The sequence below is a fragment of the Pygocentrus nattereri genome, chromosome 6 (assembly GCF_015220715.1).
Source record: "Pygocentrus nattereri isolate fPygNat1 chromosome 6, fPygNat1.pri, whole genome shotgun sequence".
In the NCBI taxonomy this organism is placed as follows: domain Eukaryota; kingdom Metazoa; phylum Chordata; class Actinopteri; order Characiformes; family Serrasalmidae; genus Pygocentrus; species Pygocentrus nattereri.
The window spans coordinates 1,251,818-1,275,259 of record NC_051216.1 but is presented as its reverse complement, the minus strand read 5'-3'; the positions used below and the strand labels follow the sequence as shown (position 1 = coordinate 1,275,259).

At 44.2% G+C, this 23,442-nt stretch overlaps 1 protein-coding gene across 1 annotated transcript in view; it reads right to left on the bottom strand.

Moving 5' to 3' along the window:
• Positions 1 to 5,459: 5,459 nt before the first annotated feature.
• LOC119263579 (poliovirus receptor homolog) overlaps positions 5,460 to 23,442 on the bottom strand; it is a 96,646-nt gene continuing 78,663 nt past the window's right edge. The window contains exons 3-12 of the mRNA XM_037539098.1: positions 22,645 to 22,754; positions 20,487 to 20,736; positions 18,481 to 18,777; positions 18,015 to 18,132; positions 17,415 to 17,563; positions 12,063 to 12,144; positions 11,809 to 11,854; positions 8,100 to 8,174; positions 7,844 to 7,921; positions 5,460 to 5,917 (exon numbers count right to left, since the gene is read on the bottom strand). Coding sequence (XP_037394995.1) covers positions 5,768 to 5,917; positions 7,844 to 7,921; positions 8,100 to 8,174; positions 11,809 to 11,854; positions 12,063 to 12,144; positions 17,415 to 17,563; positions 18,015 to 18,132; positions 18,481 to 18,777; positions 20,487 to 20,736; positions 22,645 to 22,754 — 1,355 coding nt within the window. The 3' untranslated portion in view covers positions 5,460 to 5,767. The remainder of the gene's footprint in view (positions 5,918 to 7,843; positions 7,922 to 8,099; positions 8,175 to 11,808; positions 11,855 to 12,062; positions 12,145 to 17,414; positions 17,564 to 18,014; positions 18,133 to 18,480; positions 18,778 to 20,486; positions 20,737 to 22,644; positions 22,755 to 23,442) is intronic.

The window sequence follows — 23,442 nt, the reverse complement described above, 5'->3', positions numbered from 1 at the left end:
AGTTTCTGCTACCGGCTCGTTCGGTACGGCCATGGCAGTGGTGATGGACTTACATGTGTAGATAAGCAACATATGTGCTTACTGAGTTACCCCGGGTTGGGTTATGGGGTAGTTGTGCAGGGTTAGTGCCAAACGGCAGTGTTTCAAATCACCCTGGGGTCCTAACTCACTCATCATAGGGGGACTGATGCTTTGGTTTAACAGTTCTTCTTCTGGAAATGAAATCTTACACGTCTCTTCTGCCTTCAGTGTGACAAATGTGGAAGAGCTCACTCTTTACACCAAACTCTTGGTACATTTGGGTAAGTTTTGCAAATATGTCATGGCAGGGGGGTCCAAGATGCCTAGGGCTCCCCGTATTTCACACCTAGCCAACAGTCATGTAGAGATGTGTGGTTATTGATGACCCGGCAGTTTCAGCCAGCACTGAGCGGTGGGTTTCCCCTGCTGCTGGGTCAACGAGCCGAGCCAAGTACTACAAAAGAGAGGAGGAGCTGGTGATGGAACAGAAGCTCAGAAGACCAGCACGAGAGAGAGATGAGCTTATCTGACACCATCAGCATCTAGAACTATTGAACTAACACTGCCAGTCACATGACCGACCCTTCACACACACAGAGCGGCTGCACTCACCATTTAGCAGAAACTGTCGTTTTTATTTTAAGGTCAAGCTGAAGGTCATAAGCAGCCGTTCTGAGTCTGCAGGACTTTAAAACCGTCCATCATCATTCTCACATTATGAGCTGATCGGCTGTCAAACTTTATTTGGTGACAGTGCAGGTGTGGAGAGTTAAAACCAGCTTAAATCACTTCAGATGCTTTTCAAAACATTCCAGCCAATAAAGAAGAACTCATTGGTTGATCACTGATCATCATGGAGGACTATGGGTGTAATGAAAACCACATTAGCTGACATTAATTGTGAAGTGTGTAAAATACTGCAGTCAGTTTAAAAAGCTGCCATCAGCTCAAATAACTGCTCCTCACTTCAAGTAAGTGGGAGGTGATGCAGTAATTGTAACAGGCCTAATCATCTCACAGTGGAAGCTGCTCAGCTCACTAACAGACTGCATCAGTACTAATTAGGGACGCATCGATACCGGTACTGATATCTGGTATTGGGCTGATTCTGCGCTCATTTACTCCACCTCATATAAATTCACCAATACCAACGTTCTGATATCAGCTGATACCGTGTGCCGTGAAGTCGACATTTCCTACCAAAGTCCTTCTAAGTGACTTTACTTTTACTGTTTATTTGTATTTATAGTATTTTTGGTTCTTTCAGTACTAAAGTAGAATTCGGTGCTGCTGTTAAGCAAACACAGCTGTAAATAAGTACTGATCAGCTGCTTCTTCACATGGCCAATCTCTCCTTCTCCACCTTCAATTGCTTTTATTTCATGATCTCAGATGGTTCCCTGCTTCCTATGTCGTGAACTACATAGGTCTTAATGACTCCGGCATCCAAACAGTGTATAATGTCTAACAGAGCCATTTGAGATGCAGCCACACTTGCACAATTCCCTCCCGGCAGTGCACAACGTTTGAGTCCTAATTTCATAACTCACATAGTGCACTATGTAGGGAGTCAGGAGCCACTGGGGACAAAACCAGCAAACACACAATGTCGTCTGCTTTCTCACAACGTTGTGAAAATGTGGTGCTGTTTACGTTGTTTGAACAAGGTCGTCTCAACACTGTCACAGCCTAATTATTAAGTGACTCTACCACACAGTGTCATCACAACACACACCATATAATGGAACTTATGAAGGATTCTAGGAGTTCATAACAACGTTCTGACAACGCTGCCACTACATTAACACTCCTTCCTAGAATGTTCTACCAACAAGACGATTTTCTCTCCAAAACCACACAAAAGCATGTTCAACATGTCCCAGTTTAGTGTTATTAATGAAGAAGGTTTAATTGATACAGTGAGTCATCTCAAATCATCCACTTGCAGTCTTGATACATTACCAACCAAGTTTTTAAAGAATGTCTTTTCCTCAATATTAATGAACATTCTTCAAATAGTAAATTGCTCATTCATGTCAGCTGTATTTCCGAGTGCATTAAAAACTGCAGTTGTGAAGCCTCTCTTGAAAAAGAAAACTCTAGATACAAGCCTGTTAAATGATTATAGACCAATTTCTAATCTACCATTCATTGGAAAAATAATAGAAAAAATGGTCTTCAAGCAAATTATGCACTTTCTATCCACAAAGAGCTGTCTAGACAAATTTCAGTCAGGCTTCCGACCTAATCATAGTACTGAGACTGCACTAATTAAGGTTATCAATGATATTCGCCTAAATACAGACTCAGGAAACATGTCTGTTCTACTACTGCTCGATCTCAGCGCTGCCTTTGACACCATTGACCACAAAATTCTCATAGATAGACTTGAGAACTGGGTTGGACTCTCAGGAACTGTCCTAAAATGGTTCAGTTCATACCTTCAAGGAAGGAACTTCTTTGTGGAAATGGAAGGTAATGTTTCTGAGACTGTGCCAGTGACCTGTGGTGTACCCCAGGGTTCAATTCTTGGGCCACTCTTATTTAATTTATATATGATTCCTCTAGGTGAAATCATGCATACTTATGGGATATCTTACCACAGCTATGCAGATGACACTCAGATCTACATGGCTCTCTGCCCAAATGACTACGGTCCCCTAGACTCACTGTGCAAATGCCTTGAGCACATAAACAAATGGATGAAACAACTTTCTGCAGTTGAATAAAGATAAAACAGAGATTATTTTATTTGGGAATGGCAGTGAAAGACACAGACTAGCTGCCTATCTAGATTTGAGAGGCCTAAAATCTAAAGAACTAGTACGTAACCTTGGTGTACAAATGGACTCTGATCTCACTTTTAACAGTCATGTCAAAGCTGTCACCAAATCAGCTTTCTATCACCTCAAAATCAGAGATTTTCTGGCTAAAGCAGACCTGGAGAAACTCATCCACGCCTTTGTTTCTAGTAGGATTGATTACTGTAATGGGCTCCTAACTGGACTCCCAAAAAAGACAATCAAACAGCTTCAGCTGATTCAAAACGCAGCTGCCAGAGTCTCACTCGGAGTAAAAGAAGGGAGCACATCACTCCTGTCCTTAAATCCCTACACTGGATACCAGTATGTTACAGGATAGACTTTAAGGTACTATTACTGGTCTATAAATGTCTTAATGGTGCAGGACCAGTATATTTATTAGATGTGCTCCAGCAATATGAGCCGGGCAGAACTCTCAGATCATCAGGAACTGGTCAGTTAGTGCAGCCTAAGGTAAAAACTAAACACGGAGAGGCGGCGTTTAGCTACGCTGCTCTGAAATGGAACCAGTTGCCAGAGAGCATCAGAAGAGCCCCAACACTCCACACTTTTAAATCCAGAATGAAGACCTTCCTGTTTGAGCCTTTAGCTCAGTTTAATCCACTGTTATCCTGTAACGGCCTCATTCATTTAACTTCTTTTATATCTATTGTTTTAATCATGTTTCTTATTTTTATTCTAATATTTTATCTCCTTCTTTTAAATTTGATTAGCTTCTTTTAAATCTATTGTTTTAATTATGTTTTTTTTTTTTAATTTACATACATTTTATTTTATTTACATTAATTACATTTTTCTGTATTTTTTCATTTATAAAGCACTTTGAATGACCGTTGTGTATGAAAGGTGCTATATAAATAAACTTGCCTTGCCTTCTTAGATAACAGCACAACTTTCTGAGGAGCTGCATTTCAACACTGTGGGCACCAACAACAGGTCGTCACAACGCAGCCACAATGTAACCGTGTGTGCAGTGATGGTGTTTGAGGGTTTATAGAAACCGCCTTCTGTGCCCTCCGAGTAATAAACACAATACACAGCAGCTACTGAGCCTCTCGACCACTGTGTCACATCATATCCAGGGCTGAGAGGGCGGGGCTGCAGCTCTGCAGCTGGACCCTTCTCTGTTCACCCAGTACTCAGTGCACAGCACATTATTCTGAGTGAATCAGCTTCATTGATGACGGTCAGTAGTCAGAGCGTCTGTAGAGGCTGCGTTTCCCGTAGCAGGTCAGTCAGACGGTTTTCGTACAGGGTGAGTTTATAAATCGTAGCTTTCTCTGAACACGATGGTCAAATGTACAGTGAGTCACCAAAGAACAAGATTTCTAAAACCACGCAGCGTCTGTCTGGATTTAGAGGACATTCAGCTACAGCTGAACCGGCCAATCAAATGACTCCAACAAGACGGAAAACTGGAAGCGTGAGCTCCTCGGATGCGTCGGCATCGGATGGGATTCCTACTGTCGCTGTGCTGCTGCTGAAATAGACAGATGAGGATCAAAACTATGAAACCTACTTACAGTAGAGCTTTTCTGACAGGGAACTAAACCTCCACTGCAGCGCTGCTCGATCAGAGATCACTGATGCAGCAGGACCAGATAACACACTTCGTTTAAAATAGATCGATTTTAATTCCAAATCTAATGGTTAAAGTACACGACACTCATTGACACTAACAGCCCAAGGTTTTACCTGAAGAGCTCTGTGCAGTGCAGAGTTCCACCACTGAGGGGCGCTAAAGAACACAAACTGTAAGATCCAACAAGGAGAACAGAACATTTTCCTCCACGGCTTTCAGTGGAACCGGCCTTAACCCAGTGAAACGGGTCGGTACCGTGTGGGTTTAGCGCATTATATTAGCGTTTAGCTGAGTTAAACCCGCTTTACACTGAGCCGTCCTGCCAGGAAAGCTAACGAGGATTAGCGTGATGAGCTGCTGAGCGCTGAAACAGAGGAGGTGGTTTTCTGAGGAGAAACAGTGAAATAAACTCACCCAGATGTCCTGCTGAGCCAGGGGCTGAACTTCTGATCAACATTAGCGGCTTTTGTTGGGGTTTTTCTGTGTTCGAGTCCTAAAGCCACTTTTCTGTAGAGCTGCGTGTTTTAGCTGCTAAGCTAACTCCTCACTGAGGGTCCACAGCACAGAGCGCGCGACGGAGACACGCAGCTGAGCGCCAAACCGCGGCTGAGGAGGAGGCGGGGCTACACGAGGAGACTGATAAGGAGGCGGGGCTACACGGAGAGACTGATGAGGAGGCGGAGCTACACGGAGAGACTGGTGAGGAGGCGGTGCTACACGGAGAGACTGATGAGGAGGCGGAGCTACACGGAGAGACTGATGAGGAGGCGGGGCCACACGGAGAGACTGATGAGGAGGCGGGGCTACACGGGGAGACTGATGAGGAGGCGGGGCTACACGGGGAGACTGATGAGGAGGCGGGGCTACACGGGGAGACTGATGAGGAGGCGGAGCTAAACCGGGAAACTGAAGAATCTCTCAGCTGTTCATTAAACAGGAAACAGAAGCTGCTTCCAAACTTTATTATCGGTGTTTTAGCAGCACATTCAGAACAACGACAGCACAGCTAGAAAAGAGTTTAAGAGGATCTACTGACCTAAACAATGAGAACAAGAGGAAAACTACAGAAAAGCAACTGAAAATATACAAACTCTACATTAATAAATCTGATTTACACAGTGACATTTTTACTCAAACTGGATCCAAATCATCTCAACTCTGTTCACACTGAGTGATCAGAACCGCCTGGTTCTGGTCCGTGTTTGGATCATCATGGTGTATAACAGCACTACAGTGAATAAAGACCCTTCATAAACAGAAGCTCCTCTGACTGATCTGAGAGAATCTCTCTGACTTTAGGAGATCATCTGATGTGTTTTGAGCTCTAGAAGCTCTTTAATCCTCAGAAATCCTCCGTACGCCTCTTTAATGTTCTGTCCATAGAGCTGAAGCTGCAGTGATGAATGAAGAGTAAATGAACAGCTGTTAGTTCTCGTTCTCTGGAGCTCTTCTCATCGCTGGGTGAGGACGGACGAACTGGAAAACAGGAGATCTTAGGGACTTTTATGAAGCTCAACCAGAGAATGAAGGAACACACAGAGTGCAGACTTAGTCAAAGCGTCGTAATCAGACGTCCTGGTTTCAGGGTTCAGGGCTGAGTACGTGTCACTGGGAGAGTCTCTAACAGGCTGAGGGTAAAAACACAAGCTCACAGAACTGAACGCCCCCTGCAGGCTGACTGTCAGAATCATTTTTTGATGTTGGTGTTTTAATGTGGATTAGAACAGAGTGAATGAGCTCAGCGCTGCTGGCTGGTTTAACTCCATTATTTTTAGTTTCACCACGTGGTCTGGAGGCCATGTTTTGTCTTCACCACCAGATGGCACTATTTCATATTTTACCTTGTTGATGTTCCACTAACTGGAAAAGGATGTAGCTGTAAACATAATTCATATTGATACTGTGACAATTGACCCTGATGTGAATGTAAAATGTAGACTGGTATAAATCTAAAAACTGAACATATGAAAACACGAGCACTTCCACCACTACACCATCGTAGCGGTTTGTAAAGGTAATTATATTATGATCATGAATTATACGTCTGGTCATTGGTTTATTCTGGAGATATTTAGACCACTGCAGTCCTGGGCAGTAGAAGGCCGTGTTGAACGCTGACCGGAGCACGAACAGAAACTCATGCTGTGGCTGCCAGACTCATTACAGGCTAATAAAACTGCATCATCCCAATCTGGTGTCCATCACTGACCAGGGCGGACAAACAGCCAGTAGAAGGGTCACATATGTACGTCATATCTTTGACTGCTGAGGCAGGAGTTCTTCAAAACATCGGCTCCGATGCCGACTGGAGGCAGGAGTTCTTTAAAACGTCGGCTCCGATGCCGACTGGAGGCAGGAGTTCTTTAAAACGTCGGCTCCGATGCCGACTGGAGGCAGGAGTTCTTTAAAACGTCGGCTCCGATGCCGACTGGAGGCAGGAGTTCTTTAAAACGTCGGCTCCGATGCCGACTGGAGGCAGGAGTTCTTTAAAACGACGGCTCCGATGCCGACTGGAGGCAGGAGTTCTTTAAAACGTCGGCTCCGATGCCGACTGGAGGCAGGAGTTCTTTAAAACGTCGGCTCCGATGCCGACTGGAGGCAGGAGTTCTTTAAAACATCGGCTCCGATGCCGACTGGAGGCAGGAGTTCTTTAAAACATCGGCTCCGATGCCGACTGGAGACAGGAGTTCTTTAAAACGTCGGCTCCGATGCAGACTGGAGGCAGGAGTTCTTTAAAACATCGGCTCCGATGCCGACTGGAGGCAGGATCGGATGCATTTGAAAATTAGAGGCAGCAGCTCAGCAACATGTATATTTGAGAACAAAGCTCAATAAGAAAACAGTGAAAAAGTATCCGTGGTATTTTCGGCCTGTTTCAAGCTTCACATATCAGTGATTTAGACTTGGCATCAGATGTAATTCCACAAATCTCCACAGTGAAGCCAGCAGAAATTAGTACCAGGCTAATCTGACATTATAAGGCTACTTCAAAGGGATTTCTGAAGGTGCTGCATTAAACAATGTAACGACTCACAACTGGCAGATCTTTTTAAATTCACACCTGTTTCACAGCAGAAACTAAACTACGGAGTTGATGATTTGATCCATTAGCAGCTGAACTTCCTCCTAAACTCCACAGGCTCCAACCCGTACAGTACAGGCTCCTGCACGCTGAAATATGTTCTCTCCTGCTGTTCTAGACCAAGAGAACCAACTGCCGCTCTCTTCATCTCTGCGGGTGGTGGCCTTTGCTCCTGTTATGAATATTAAATATTACTCATGTCGTGCTGCATTTGCTGCTGGAGTGCGTCTCCAAGGTTTGACACTACACTGAGTCCTGACGTGTGACGTGCTGTGAAATGATGATCAATCTAAACACACTAATAACCACAGTAATGTTCACACACACCAGACTTACTGTGAGAGTGTCGTAGTCGGAGGACCTGGTGGTGGAGTTCAGAGCTGAGTACGTGTCGCTGGCAGAGTCTCTAACCTGCTGTAAAACACCAGAATATTGCAGCGTGTTTAATAAGGGTTTGGGTCATGTTAACCTCAGCTTGGCTTTTCTTGGCATTTGTTAACTTTTGTTAATATTTTAAAATTTTGTTAATTTATTAATAACCACAGTAATGTTCACACACACACACACACACACACACACAGAGCAGACTCACAGTCAGAGTGTCGTAGTCGGAGGACCTGGTGTTGGGGTTCAGAGCCGAGTACGTGTCGTCTCCACACTTCGGAGCCTTTCAGAGAGACGAGGAGAAACAGCTTCAGTTTATATTCAGGACCAGTCAGAGATTCTCACACAGGTACAGTGTTTAAGCTGAGGGTGCTGAAACGTTAAAGCCCCTGTCTGCTCATTTTCAGGATTTTCTTTTATGATCTAGAGTTTGTGATATTTTTATTCAGAACTGTCAGAGAAAAAATTTCTTTAAAATTACATTTTTGCCTTTTGTCTCTGTTTGATTTGAGTTGGGTGGGACTACATTTGGCACAGATGATCTGTCAGAGTGCCACTCAGAGTTAGTAATCAGTATTACAGGAAGAAAAGAAAATCCAGGTCGGAGCCCCAATGAGCGTCGCCAGCGGCGACAGTGGCACGGAAAAACTCCCTAAAGAGGAAGAAACCTTGAGAGGAACCAAGACTCAGAAGGGGAACCCATCCTCCTACGGTCCACACCGGATAGCAAACGTTATTAGTATAAAGTTTATAGTACAAAGTGGGAAAAGAGAAGCAGCGATTAACTTGATTAGTTTATGATTGTGAAGCAGCATCTGAGGGTGAGGAGCATCTGAGGGTGAGGAGCATCTGAGGGTGAGGACTGCACAGCGTTGTAATGCAAGAAGCTCAGTGGTGGTCAAGCTGGTCCAGAAGGCTGGTGAGCAGCGGCGCCTGATAAAGGCAGAAGAGGCAACAGCATCAGACGCACAGGATGGGCAGCTGATCAACTCGGCAGAGAAAGGAAAGAAAGACGCGGTCAGTTCTGTAAAGAGTGACTGACCACAGAGTCAGTTCTGTAGAGAGTGACTGACCACAGAGTCAGTTCTGTAAAGAGTGGCTGACCACAGATTACAGTAAAACAGAGCAGCAGAGACTCCAGCAGGTCCAGATCTGACAGGGAGACTAATCACCAAAGGCTCCACTGTACAAGTTTTTAGCCTAGCAGGAAGATTATTCCAGAGCTGGGGGGCTCTGTATGAGAAGCTCCGCCCCCTGATGGAGCTTTATTAGTTCTAGATACCAGTAGTGAGCAGCACCTTGTGATCTAAGTAGGCGTGATGGTTCATAGTGGGAGAGAAGGTCACTCAGGTACTGAGGGGCGAGTCCGTTTAGAGCTTTATAGGTCAGTAATAGGATTTTATAATGAATGAGAAATTTAACTGGTATAATAAAGGTCCTAAAACAGAGCCTTGAGGAACACCATACTTTACTTTTACAAGGACAGATGATTCACCCTTTACATTAATGAACTGATAGCGATCAGTGAGGTAGGACCTGAACCAGGGTTTTCTAGTCTATCTAGTAGGATAGAGTGGTCTACTGTCTCAAATGCTGCACTAAGATCAAGGTGGACTAGCAGAGACACATTTCCTTTGTCAGAGAAAAATAAAAAGATCATTCACAGTTTTTACTAGTGCTGTTTCTGTACTGTGATGTGGCCTAAAACCAGACTGGAATTTTTAATGTAGATGATTCCTATGAAAATAGCAGCTTTTTTTTTTTTTTTTTTTGCCTGTCTTGTCTGGCAGATTTGCAATCAGAGTTATGGTCAGACTGCGTTACTGTGCCAAACAGATTTCCTTTTCCAAAATGAGCACTATAGATTATAGGCTCTTTCTTTCTTTCTTCCTTTCTTTCTTTTTTAATTATTTAATTTCATTTTGTTTATACATTTGATATTTTAATGAAATGTGTTAACATCATGTCAGACTTGACAGGCCAGGGGAATCTGTAAAGAAAAAAACAGCACAAATGACTCGGCGATGGTTCACCAACTGCTGCTCCTGAGAAAAGAGAAGAAAGTGTACCTGAGACGTACAGCACTTGGAAAGACAGCACAAATGACTGTGATGTATGTGTGTATGTGGGTGGGTGTGTGTGTGTGGGTGTGGGTGAGGGTGTGTGTGTGTGTGAGGATGTGTGTGTGTGTGTGTGTATGTGGGTGTGTGTGAGTGGGTGTGTGTGAGTGAGGGTGTGTGTGTGTGAGGGTGTGGGTGTGTGTGTGTGTGTGTATGTGGGTGTGTGTGTGGGTGTGTGTGTGTGTGTGTGTGTATATATGTGGGTGTGTGTGTGTGTGTGTGTGTGTGTGTGTGTGTGTGTGTGTGAGTGTATGTGTGGGTGCAGTACAGTATAAATTTGTTCATGTCTGGGGACAGTACGTTCTCATTCTGAATTTGAGGTACCATTCTAAAAAAGGTTGGTTCTAGCACAGACCAGAATTCTTTGTAGAACTCTACTGGAAATCCATCTGGGCCTGGGGCTTTGTTATCTGGTAGATGCTGCAGGGCTTCACGTAATTCGGATAAAGCAAGTGGTGAATCCAGGGCAACAACTTGTTCATTTTCCAGCTTGGGGAGATTTATATTATTAAATAGCTGCGTCAGATGGATTAATCTGTGATGAATATAAGGCTTTGTAAAACTCTTTAAAAGCTTTATTTATCTGTTGTGGGTCATGAGTGATGTTTCCAGTTGAGACTTTAATAGAAGAGATGGTTGTTTTTTCTTTATTTAGCTTTAACTGGTTAGCAAGGAATTTTCCGGATTTATTGCTATGTTCAAAGTTCTGCCAACGCAACCTTTGCAGTGAAAATTGTGTCTTTTTGTCTATTATTTCATTTAATTCCAGTTTGAGTTTTCTCAGCTTGCTCATTGTGTGTTCTTGTGGTGAAGCCGCATGGGCAGCTTCTAAGGATTTTATTTTTTCTTCCATTTCTAACACCTGCGTTTTTTCTTTTTTTTTCTTATGTGTGCAGTAGGATATTATCTTCCCCGCATTACTGCCTTTCCTGCTTCCCAAAGAACACACGGTGATGTTCCTGGCAGATCGTTATTTTCTAAATATGTTGTCCATTCCTTTTTGAAATAATTAATGAAATCTTGTTCTTTAAGTAATGATGTATTTAATCTCCAGTTCCTATTTGTTGATGTGGTTCTTTTCTGTGCCAGAGAGAGAGATACCGGTGCATGGTCACTGATAGTGATAGGATGAACCTGAGTGTCTGTGACATCCATCATAATAGAATTGCTAACTAAGAAGTTGTCTAAACGAGAATGTGAGTGGTGTACTGCTGAGAAGAAGGTGTAATCCCGGAGAGTGGGGTGATGTGAACGCCACGCATCAGGAAAAACTTCTCAGAGCAAAAGAAACAGGAATCCAGACTCAGAAGACGTTCCTCCTCTGGTCCACACCAGATAGCAAACCAGTGACATACGAGCAAAATGCCCAGAGAACAAGGTTTTACACTTCATAGTCTTCTAACCAGAGAAAGGAAACGAGCCGGCGGCTGGGCAGACGTATTTAGATGAACCAGTGAAAACCAACAGCTGTTAGAGGAACAAATGAGGAAGTACTGTATGAAAACCAGCGGCTTCTGTTGGAAACGGATCCCAGTGAAACTGAGAGTTAGTCATGAACACCTGTGACTGCACAGGCCCTCAGGTCTTACTGCTGTAATACGCAGTGCTGCTGTCGGCCACACAGAGGCGTAGTACGGTGGGTGTGAAGCTTCCAACATGCAAACATTTTATTCAACAGTAAATTCACATTAAAGTGTACAATCAGTCTCTGTAGAGGATGTTAAGTTATTTATCCAAAAAAACCTGAGTCCACCTGAAATACTGGACCTGTCCAAGTATTAAAACCACAGAACTCACCTCTCTGCTCTTCTCTGTCTCTCTGCTGGTCACTGCTGCTCGTCTCCTGTTGGAGTTTTCAGAGGAAAATGACCTTCAGACTCACATCTCCAGCATTAAATCAGCTCCTGTTAATGTTCTGAAACTGCACACCGTCTATTTCACTCTCCACTGTATTAAACTGCTGATATTAGAGTGAAGAAGCTGAACTGCAGCACAGCTTACAGGCAGCATTTGGAGGATGTTTCATATCTTACATGTGTTCAGATTCTCACCTCATCCACAAAAAGACTGCAGTGAATATCAGAAGCAAAACCACGGCGACTCCAGAAGCTGCATATACTGAAGTCCTGTTATCTGTATTAGTGCAGAGATGCAGGAGAGGAAAAAGAACAGAGAGATTATATTTCAGTGAAAGTTTGGACACGGTGTGGAAATCTAACTCAAAAGCTGAAGCAAGGAGTCAAAAAACAAACGGAGAGCAAGTCACTGCGAGCCGCGGAGAACAGCCTAGCGTAGAGCTTCAGATCGAGCAGTGTCCAACCTTCACCTGAAGAATTAGCAGTTAGCAGGCTGCTAACCCCCTCACAACCAACCTATTCTGTCAATAATAACCTCCTCTTACCCTTGGCTAGATCCCAAAAATGGGTAATTAAACAGCAGGAATTAGACCCCTGATTCAGAAAGCTGACCTCAATCCCTGAGAACTCTCAGATCTCCCCTTTATATCTAAGATCCTGGAAAAAGTGGTAGTAAAACAATTAAGCTCCTATTTTCATAGGAATCATCTACATGAAAAATTCCAGTCTGGTTTTAGGCCACATCACAGTACAGAAACAGCACTAGTAAAAACTGTGAATGATCTTTTTATTTTTCTCTGACAAAGGAAATGTGTCTCTGCTAGTCCTCCTTGATCTTAGTGCAGCATTTGAGACAGTAGACCACTCTATCCTACTAGATAGACTAGAAAACCCTGTAGAGGTAACAGGAACAGCTCTTTCCTGGTTCAGGTCCTACCTCACTGATCGCTATCAGTTCATTAATGTAAAGGGCGAATCATCTGTCCTTGTAAAAGTAAAGTATGGTGTTCCTCAAGGCTCTGTTTTAGGACCTATATTATACCAGTTAAATTTCTCATTCATTATAAAATCCTATTACTGACCTATAAAGCTCTAAACGGACTCGCCCCTCAGTACCTGAGTGACCTTCTCTCCCACTATGAACCATCACACCTACTTAGATCACAAGGTGCTGCTCACTACTGGTATCTAGAACTAATAAAGCTCCATCAGGGGGCAGAGCTTCTCATACAGAGCCCCCCAGCTCTGGAATAATCTTCCTGTTAATGTTCAGGACTCAGACTCAGCCTCAGTCTTTAGGTCTAGGCTAAAAACTCACTTGTTTAGTGGAGCCTTTGGTAATTAGTGTTTCCTGTTGGATAAAAGGTGCAGATCTGGGGTTCATGGTCGTAGAGTATGATGGTAAACTGGCAGTGCTGGTGCCGTCGTCCCGCTGCCTCACTCACTCACTCAGGTTTGTTGACGGTGGAGTGGAGGGGTGCCGACGTCTCAGGGAGCCTCATGACTCTGTTACTTTCTGGTTTCTCTCTTTTGGTAAAGGGCTGTAATAACGAGACCTGCTGGAGTCTCTGCTGCTCTGTTAACCCTGTGATCTGTGGTCAGTCACTCTTAACAGAACCGACTCTGTTTCCCAGCTGCCCATCCTGTGGGTCTGATGCTACTGCCTCTTCTGCCTTGGTCTGGTGCCACTGCTCACCAGCCTTCTGGACCGGCTTGACCACCATTGAGCTTCATGCTGTTCAATGCTGTGCAGTCCTCACCATCATGAACTGAATCTCCTGATAATGCTGCTGATGCCGCTGCCTAATCAAAAACTAATCGATTTAATCGTTGCTCCATCTGTTTCTCCACTTTGCACCATAAAACTTTATTAATGCTGTTTGCTGTCTGGTGTGGACCAGAGGAGGACGGGTTCCCCTCTCAGTCTCGGTTCCTCGGTTCAGTGGTTCTTCCTTTTGCTCTTAGGGAGTTTTTCCTGGTCACTGTCTCCATTGGCGACGCTCATGGGGGCTCAGAGCCTGATTTTTTTAAAGCTGCTCTGTGACGACGCCAGTTTTAAAGAGCTCATATAAATAAGCTTTGCTTGCTAATAATTTTAGTTTAGTTCTAATTTAATTTTTTTCTACATTTATTCCACAACAACAACAACAACAACAACAACAACAACAACAACAACAACAACAACAACAACAACAACAACAACATTTCTCATCCTCTAGAGAAAAGCTCTGAACATAAAGACTAAACGTCATTCCAAGGGAATCTAGGAAGCTACAGTTAGACATGCACACAGGCATCCCTCTCCATTTTCTTAGCGAGCTAAGACTCCAGTCTGACCGTCACCAAGTAGCTCCACTTCAAACAGCTTTACTGCTCATTTGCTTAGCAGATGTTTCTCACCTGCATGACTAAAAACCATTTACCCTGTAAAATGTTAAACGAATAGCAGCTTAATGGAACCATTTCCTCCAAATGTAGATGAACTGTGTGCTGTAGTTTACAGTTTAGGCTGAAGGAGAATTTTACCAAAGCTTGTCCGACTTCACCACAGTAGACTGGACAGAACAGTTTGTGGGCAGAGCTTAAGTGTCAATGGAGAGAGAGAGAGAGAGAGAGAGAGAGAGAGAGAGAGAGAGAGAGAGAGAGAGAGAGAGAGAGACAGAGAGACAGAGAGAGAGAGAGAGAAATAGAGACAGAGAGAGAGAGAGAAATAGAGACAGAGAGAGAGAGAGAGACAGACAGAGAGAGCAGATGTTTCTCACCTGCATGACTAAAAACCATTTACCCTGTAAAATGTTAAACGAATAGCAGCTTAATTGAACCATTTCCTCCAAATGTAGATGAACTGTGTGCTGTAGTTTACAGTTTAGGCTGAAGGAGAATTTTACCAAAGCTTGTCCGACTTCACCACAGTAGACTGGACAGAGACAGTTTGTGGGCAGAGCTTAAGTGTCAATGAGAGAGAAGAGAGAGAGAGAGAGAGAGAGAGAGAGAGAGAGAGAGAGAGAGAGAGAGAGAGAGAGAGAGAGAGACAGAGAGAGAGACAGAGAGAGAGAGAGAGAGAGACAGAGAGAGAGAGAGAGAGAGAGAGAGAGAGAGAGAGAGAGAGACAGACAGACAGAAAGACAGACAGACAGACAGAGAGAGAAAGAGACACAGACAGACAGAGACAGAGAGAGGGGGAGAGAGAGAGAGAGAGAGAGAGAGAGAGAGAGAGAGAGAGAGAGAGAGAGAGAGAGAGAGAGAGAGAGAGAGAGACAGAGAGAGCAGATGTTTCTCACCTGCATGACTAAAAACCATTTACCCTGTAAAATGTTAAACGAATAGCAGCTTAATGGAACCATTTCCTCCAAATGTAGATGAACTGTGTGCTGTAGTTTACAGTTTAGGCTGAAGGAGAATTTTACCAAAGCTTGTCCGACTTCACCACAGTAGACTGGACAGAACAGTTTGTGGGCAGAGCTTAAGTGTCAATGGAGAGAGAGAGAGAGAGAGAGAGAGAGAGAGAGAGAGAGAGAGAGAGAGAGAGAGAGAGAGAGAGAGAGAGAGAGAAATAGAGACAGAGAGAGAGAGAGAGAGAGAGAGAGAGAGAGAGAGAGAGAGACAGAGAGAGAGAGAGAAATAGAGACAGAGAGAGAGAGAGAGAGAGAGAGAGAGAGAGAGAGAGAGAGAGAGAGAGAGAGACAGAGAGAGAGACAGAGAGAGAGACAGAGAGAGAGACAGACAGACAGACAGAGAGAGAGAGAGAGAGAGAGAGAGAGAGAGAGCGAAATCAAGTTGAATCATTGTCACTCATTCGATTAAAACTGAGTCAAGTTTTTTTTCGTCTCAAGTTCATTTCTGATGTCTTTGTGGTTTTTTATGTTCCCAAAAACAGTCCCAACTTTCACACGCCCACTTTCCACCCTCTCTTCATCCCTCATCATTACACAGGCTGTTTCTGTTACTGGGCCTTTAAGACTGATCTACAACCCCAATTCCAATGAAGTTGGGACGTTGTGTAAAACAAATAAAAACAGAAAACGATGATCTGCAAATCCTTTTCAACCCATATTCAACTGAATCCACTACAAAGACGAGATATTTAATGTTCAAACAGATAAACTTTGTTTTTTGCAAATATTCACTCATTTTGAATTTGATGCCTACAACACGTTCCAGAGAAGTTGGGATAGGGGCGTGTTTCCCACTGTGCAGAATGTGGCTTGGCATCGTCTTGCTGAAATAAGCAACCATCAGAGCAGCCCCCACACCATCAGAGACGCTGGCTTTTGAACTTTGCGCTGAAAACAATCCGGGCAGTCCTTTTCCTCTTTGGCCCGGAGGACACGACGTCCATGATTTCCAGAAACAGTGTGAAATGTGGACGCGTCAGACCACAGGACACTTTTCCACTCTGCGTCAGTCCATCTCAGATGAGCTCGGCCCAGAGAAGCCGGCGGCGTTTCTGGGTGGTGTTGATATGTGGCTTCGCTTTGCATGGCAGAGTTTTAACTTGCACTTGTAGATGGAGCGACGAACTGAGTTCACTGACAGTGGTTTTCCGAAGTGTTCCTGAGCCCATGTGGGAATATCCGTTACAGAATGATGTGGGTTTTTAATGCAGTGCCGCCTGAGGGGTCGAAGGTCACGGTCATTCAGTGCTGGTTTTCTGCCTCGCTGCTTACCTGCAGAGATTTATCCAGATTCTCTGAATCTCTTGATGATATTATGGACTGTAGATGATGAAATCCCTAAATTCCTGCAGCTGCACGTTGAGAAACGTTGATCTTAAACTGTTGGACTATTTGCTCACGCAGATGTTCACTAAGTGGTGAACCTCGCCCGTCCTCGCTTGTGAACGACTGAGCCTTTCAGTGACGCTCCCTTTATACCCAATCATGACGCTCACCTGTTTCCAATTAACCTGTTCACCTGTGGAATGTTCCAGACAGGTGTTTTTACAGCATTCCTCAACTTTCCCAGTCTTTTGATGCTCCTGTCCCAACTTCTTTGGAACGTGTTGCAGGCATCAAATTCAAAATGAGTGAATATTTGCATAAAACAATAAAGTTTACCCGTTTGAACATTAAATATCTCGTCTTTGTAGTGGATTAAATTGAATACAGGCTGAAAAGGATTTGCAGATCATCGTATTCTGTTTTTATGTTTTAAACAACGTCCCAACTTCACTGGAACTGAGCTGTGTTCTGATTGGCCCTGTATTGAGCCTTGTTAAAAAACAGTCCAGTATGGTAAGTACGGTAAACATGGAGACCGACTGATGAATAAAGTGATGCATAAACACAAAAACCAGTACGGACCCAACAAGCTGCCTTACACCACTACCCATAATCCCTTGGGAGAGGACATCCAGTATATTGGGCGATTGTCTGTATTTGTGCTGTAGTCATGGCAACGTGTGGCTCCCATCACCACTGTAAAGACACCTGTCAGCCAATCAGACTCGGAGGCTGTGAACGTGCAGCTCATCCTCTTTGGAGCTGAAGCTCAGCCGTGTGACAGTGGACAGTGATCCTAGTGTATATATATGGATGGTTCACTCACCCCTGACCATCACGCTGACCTGGTCCGTTCCTGTGCCGACGCGGTTCCTGACCTCACAGATGAAAGTGGTGTTCACCGTCTCGTCCACTTTCAGCACGGTCAGAGTGTTCTGCTTCACCTGCACCATCTCCGGCATCTGACCCGACGTCCTGTCACGGCAGCGTCAGAACAACGGTAAACGGTCTTTTCCTGTGTTTTTACTTATTTTACCTTTTAGCCCACCTGAAGTCCAGTTTCTCTACAGTGAACCGTTTCACATCAAACCACTCAATGACTGTCAACATCTTAACTGAACTATCCAATTATCCAGTGCCCTTACTGACCCCTCCGGCTGCCAGGATAAGCCGTTTGTATATTATGGGTTACAACGACGTCAAAAGACCTGAGGATTAAGCTCATAAAGCTCAGGACAAACCCTGAAGTCCAGCAGTGACTATGGAAACCAGGAGTGGTTAGGAAGATTGAAGGAGACAAGGAGGCTGGAAAGGAGGCTATTAGAAGCTAATAGAGGCTAATGGGAAATCACTGATAGAGCCCACTGAAGGGAGCTCATTGGGCAGCAGGAGATGGTCCTGAGGCGTTTGTACAGGAAACACTCACGTTCTCCAGGTGAAGGTGGTGGGAGGAGGGTTCCCCTGAGCCTGGCAGGTCAGCACAGCGTTTGTGCGTCCTAAATACCAGTTACTGTCATACCCCACAATCTGAACCTGAGGAGGATCTGAGAGAAAGGAGGAGGAGGAGAAAGAGTAAAGGTGAACTATGTACCATGAGCACGAAGGTTCATCTGAACATTAAGCAGCACAACATGAGCCACATCAGCCCTGAGGAGCTAATCCAGTGCAGCTCTGCAGGTTCCTGATGGTCAATGAGCTCAATAGCCTTTAGTGTGGAATTACATTTGTATGAGCGCCAGTGAAAAACCTGCTGTTCTCCTGAGTCGCTCGAGTTTAACCGAGTGTCTCCAGGAACAGCCAGGCAGTGATCTGGACATGATGAGGCTCTTGAGACTCGCTCTATTCGGCGGCTCTGCTAATGAATGGAAGTGGCGCTCTGAGCTGTGACGTACATTCAATTCTCAGCTTCATGGGGAAAGTCTCTGGGCTGGACAGCGTCCGGTGCGACACCTCGCAGCTGACGTCTCTGCCGTTGTCGGCCGGAGTCGGCACCAACCAGTACTCGCTCTTCACTGTCACCGTGCGGTCCTGGTTATCTTTCTCTGTCCAGGTCGTTCCGTTGCCCCCCACTGAAGCCCCCCAGGATATGTTCGCCGGCGGATGCCCGTTGGCCGACTGGCAGTGGGCCACGATGACCGGGGCTGTGCCAGCCTGTACGGTGACCGTGGAGGCGGTGTTTGAGGGCTTGGCTGGAACAGAAAGAGATTTGGATGATGGATGATAAAGTAGAGTTGCAGCTAACGTAGATTCTGATGTACAGGCCTCTGTAAAAATGGACAAAAGGACACTGTCCACCTAAAAACAGTAGAATCTGTGACCAACGTGCTTCTTCTGAGATGTGAAGCTCCACTACACCTTTTCAAACTGCTGACCCAACAGAAGCAGCTCAGCACGTCTGAAGGAGAACGCTGACGCTATCTGTTATGTTCTCCATCTAAGCAGCAGAAGGTAAATGCGTTTAGTGTTTATAACTGTACAGAGTTGCCGTCTGGTAAGTTTGGTTTTCAGCGGCCATCATTATCACTGGCCAATATTTCTCTGTTGCTTAGTAACATGAGGCTCGCAATGCATGTTGGTATACATTCAGCAGGTTTAGCGTTCTATGGTGAAATTATGAGTGCATAAAATTTGGACCGTTCTGGTTCAAAATTTCACCACAGCGCCCTAAAATGCAAACGGATCCATTTCGGTCAATAGCAGAAGCCACGTCGCCCTCTACAGTTCCTGTAGAGTACTGCATCATCGTTAAGAATGAAACCTTGTTGGCTAACTGGTTAAACATTTTGGAGTCAAATTAAGTGATAATTTCAGCAAGAAATCAAACATACATCATTTTCCTCTTAACTCAAATGCAGAGGACCAGCCAAGACATGTTTGGAGCTGTCTGACGTTTGCTTCTTTAGTTTTACACTGAAGCTACAAGACTAATGCAGCTCATAAGTACTGGAAGCCATGAGTTAGCACAGCAAACAGGTTCCCAACACTGTTACATACCGTTATCATCATCCAGGCTTCAGGATGACTGCTACTAGTGTTTCTAGCTTTGCTGTGTACTTCTGTCCATTTGTACAGGCGACTGGATGTCGTGTACCATCAGGAATCAATTGTTACAAAGTAAAGAAGCAAATGACTTTTCAGACACCAAAATGGAAAAAGTGCAAATTTGACCGAGGCTGAGAGACGAGTGCTGGACTCGGTCCACAGCGCTCACAATGTACCTGCGTTCCACTGAGGACATCAAAGTGATGGAGAGCAGAAAAGTGAGGGAGACGGTAGCGGTAGTGGAAAGTTTGTCTTATTTCAAGCTTTTTAACACAACTGTATAAACAATACAATAGCAAACAATACAAATGTCATTTTTAACTACTTTATACTTAAAAATATTCTCTTAAATTTAAATAAAAAGGCAAAAACAAGAGCAACGTGTGTGCAGGAAAAACAAGAACATGAGGAAAAACCGACTCACGAGGCAAAACTAAAACTACAACCACATAAAGCTAAAACTGCTCTATGAACAATCCAGAACAAACTCACACACATTCACATTCAATGTCAAGGAAAGACTGAAGACTGAAACAAGGAGTATATATACAAACACTGAAGATGAGAGACAGCTGAGAGCAGTGATGGAGCGGAGCTAAGAACAAGAAACCGGTGGTGAAGACGGGCAGAACAGGGGTGGAGTTAACAACAACACAAGCACATGGACTAGAAAACACAAGCACATGGCAAATATAAACAAAGGCACAAGACAGATGGAAACAAAGAAAGACGAGGACAAATGACCAGGTCATTAACACACAGCACACTGAGTATTATTCTAATCATTCAAGTTTACACCAATCACAGTAAACGCATCACAATATCACAGACACACACAGTCTTGCCTACTGCTCACCTAGAATGATGAGGTTGGTGACGCCCTGCTCGTTTCCGCTGGGGTAAGTGGCGAATTCACAGATGTACCTTCCCTCATCGGTCATCTTAATGTCTGAGATCTGAATGGCTGGACTCTCCAATAGGGGCGGGTCAGTCGTGAAACTCACGCGGCCTTTCAGCGGGGACTTGGGGTAATTGACTCCAAAAGATGGATGAAACACTGCAGTGTTGTTTCGGACACCAGCAGCTGTTTCGAAAATCCAGGATATCTACAGTGCAGAAAGAGAGAAAACTGAACCCAAACAGCCAAAATATCAATATAAACATTAAATCATCCACAAACCTTTTCACTCCACTCAGACATTTTAGGAAGAAACAGAATCTTTTTCTTTAGTTAAATTTCAGCCCTTTGCTTTAGTCACTGATCCCTCTTCTGTGTTTCCCTCTTATGCTGGTCAGGGCTTTGTGACTGGTCAAACATCTGACCTTTGATATTTGGCATCTCATTAGTCTAAAGCTTCATCAAGAAGAGAAGAACCGAGTGTTAAGAAGGGTCTTCTTGGACCGTGTTCTCCCTCTGAAACCAGAGAATGAAGCGATAAACCAGCTCGGCAGATCCCGCTAAGACCCAAGGTAGAGCGCCCGGTGCAAATGAGGAACAAACACTCTCGTATAGAGACAGAGTTTATTCAGCAAAAGCACACAAGAGAAGGGTTAGTCCCCTCATTTATACACAAAGCCCTTCCCTCGGGCAGTCAAGGGAGGGCTCAAACACATTCTAACATATGTCGTAACCTGCATGTCCATACATGGAGTTGTTTTTCTCTCCATCTCTGGATGTGCTCCTTAGTCAGTTCAACATCAAAATCCAGTAAGTCAAAAGTGCAAATGAGTTGCACAATAAAAGAGGAACAATAGTTATTAACAGCCTGTAAGTATGCACAAAGGGCAGACACCCGTGCACCCTCAGCAGAGTCTGAGTTTATTAACACATGTTAGTCACTGGGGAAGAGACAGGCCAAAGGAAAGTTAAGCTTTCACCGAGTAACTGATTTCAGGTTCTGTGCTGGATGTAATAAGAAGTTTGTCAGGTGCCTGAAGCTCACATACAGCAATTCACACTAAACAAACCAGGCATAGAGTTACACTCATCATACTGATGTGTTCACATTAAAGCACAGAACAAATCACATAATCAACCAGCCAACCTTTAATTAAACTCAGACTACACTGAGGATGACCCTCATTTGAAAGGTGGCTGAGCTTATTAACAACATTGACATTATTAACATGAACAGGAATAACTATCTGCATGTTGCTATGAATATTTTTGCAAAATACCCCCTCCAGAAAAAAAACTATGATAATTCAGAAGAAAAACGTTAGATTTTAATAACTGATAATAATGATGATAATAAATAATTATGGCATGAGTCAACAAATGATCAGTAAGTGGTAAGCAGGTACTTTCTCTCTCATTACTCACTATAAACAAAAATTGTGCTGTAGGCTGAATAGGTGGATAAGTGTAAATGTGTTTGACATCAAAGGAGGATTGAATTCAAAGCTGTCTTCAGAAACTAAAACTGAAACTAAATGAACACTAAACTAAAGCCATCACTTTTCAGAAACTAAAACTAAGCCAAAACTATTAATTCAGCTTTAAAACTGAAATTGAACTCAAATCAAAAACCAAAGAGAAAACTAATCAAACCCATGAAAGCCCTGCTCTGCACTCGCCTGGTCATTGACTGGTGATCAATATGTGCATTAATTTATATACAGATCACTGTTTACATCTTTTTTGTACCAATAGTACTTCTGCATTTACTGGACTGCAGTTCACCAGCACATTTCTGTCTATATACCTGATACACTGAATATCTGACTGTGCACTAACTGTCTATACGTCCAACACACCTGTAACACCTGCCTACACACATCCTGTCTACGGTCGACACCTGAACCTACTGACCGCTCATTCTGTCTGTCTTACTGTCTTCTGTCTCTGCCCTGTTTACTACGCATCTTTTATTACTGCACTGGAAAAGTCGCCCCATAGTGTTTCATTATACTGAACTAACTGTATTGTATAATGACAAAGTTGAATTGAATTGAACTGAATGCTGTGTCTGTTTTTGAGCTACTGGACTGATTATAGTGAGGTGACCTCTGACCTGCATGAGCTGAGTTTGGCCTGGATGAGGAAATTGGCACGGCAGGGTTACGAGTTGACCCGGATATGAAACCACCTCTGGCTGAACCTTCACCCGCTGAGCCAACGACCCTGCAGAGGGAGGAAGACGAGGGGCGTGAGGACCGGACACTGCACTGAGCACAGGCGACCTCTGACCTCAGCCAGGTTAGGATGGTCTGGGAGTCCAGCGTTGGTGACAGTTTGGCCAAAATCACAGTTTCCTGATTTCCCTTTCACTGTAAATGTAGTGGACGTAGTGAATGTTGTGGACGTAGTGAATATAGTGGACGTAGTGGACATACTGAATGTTGTGGACGCAGTGGACGTACTGAATATAGTGGATGTAGTGAATATAGTGGACGTAGTGGATGTAGCAAATGTTGTGGATGTACTGGACGTAGTGAACGTAGCAAGTGTTGTGGACGTAGCGAATGTTGTGGACGTAGCGGACGTAGTGAATATTGTGGACGTAGTGGACGCAGCGAATGCTGTGGACGTAGCGAATATAGTGGACGTAGCGAATATAGTGGATGTAGCGAATATAGTGGATGTAGTGCATGTAGTGGACGCAGCGGACGTTGTGGACGCAGCAAATGTTGTGGAGGTTCACTCTCTACCTCATCATCAGGATGAGCTCCACTCTCCCTTCTTCAATGAACAGGAAGAGGTCACCTCATATTCAGGTAATCTGGCAAACTGATGCTTTCTGGGTCCATGCTGATACAGTGATGATGTCAAAAGTACATTTTCAAAACAAGCTCAGACCCTGTGTTCAAGA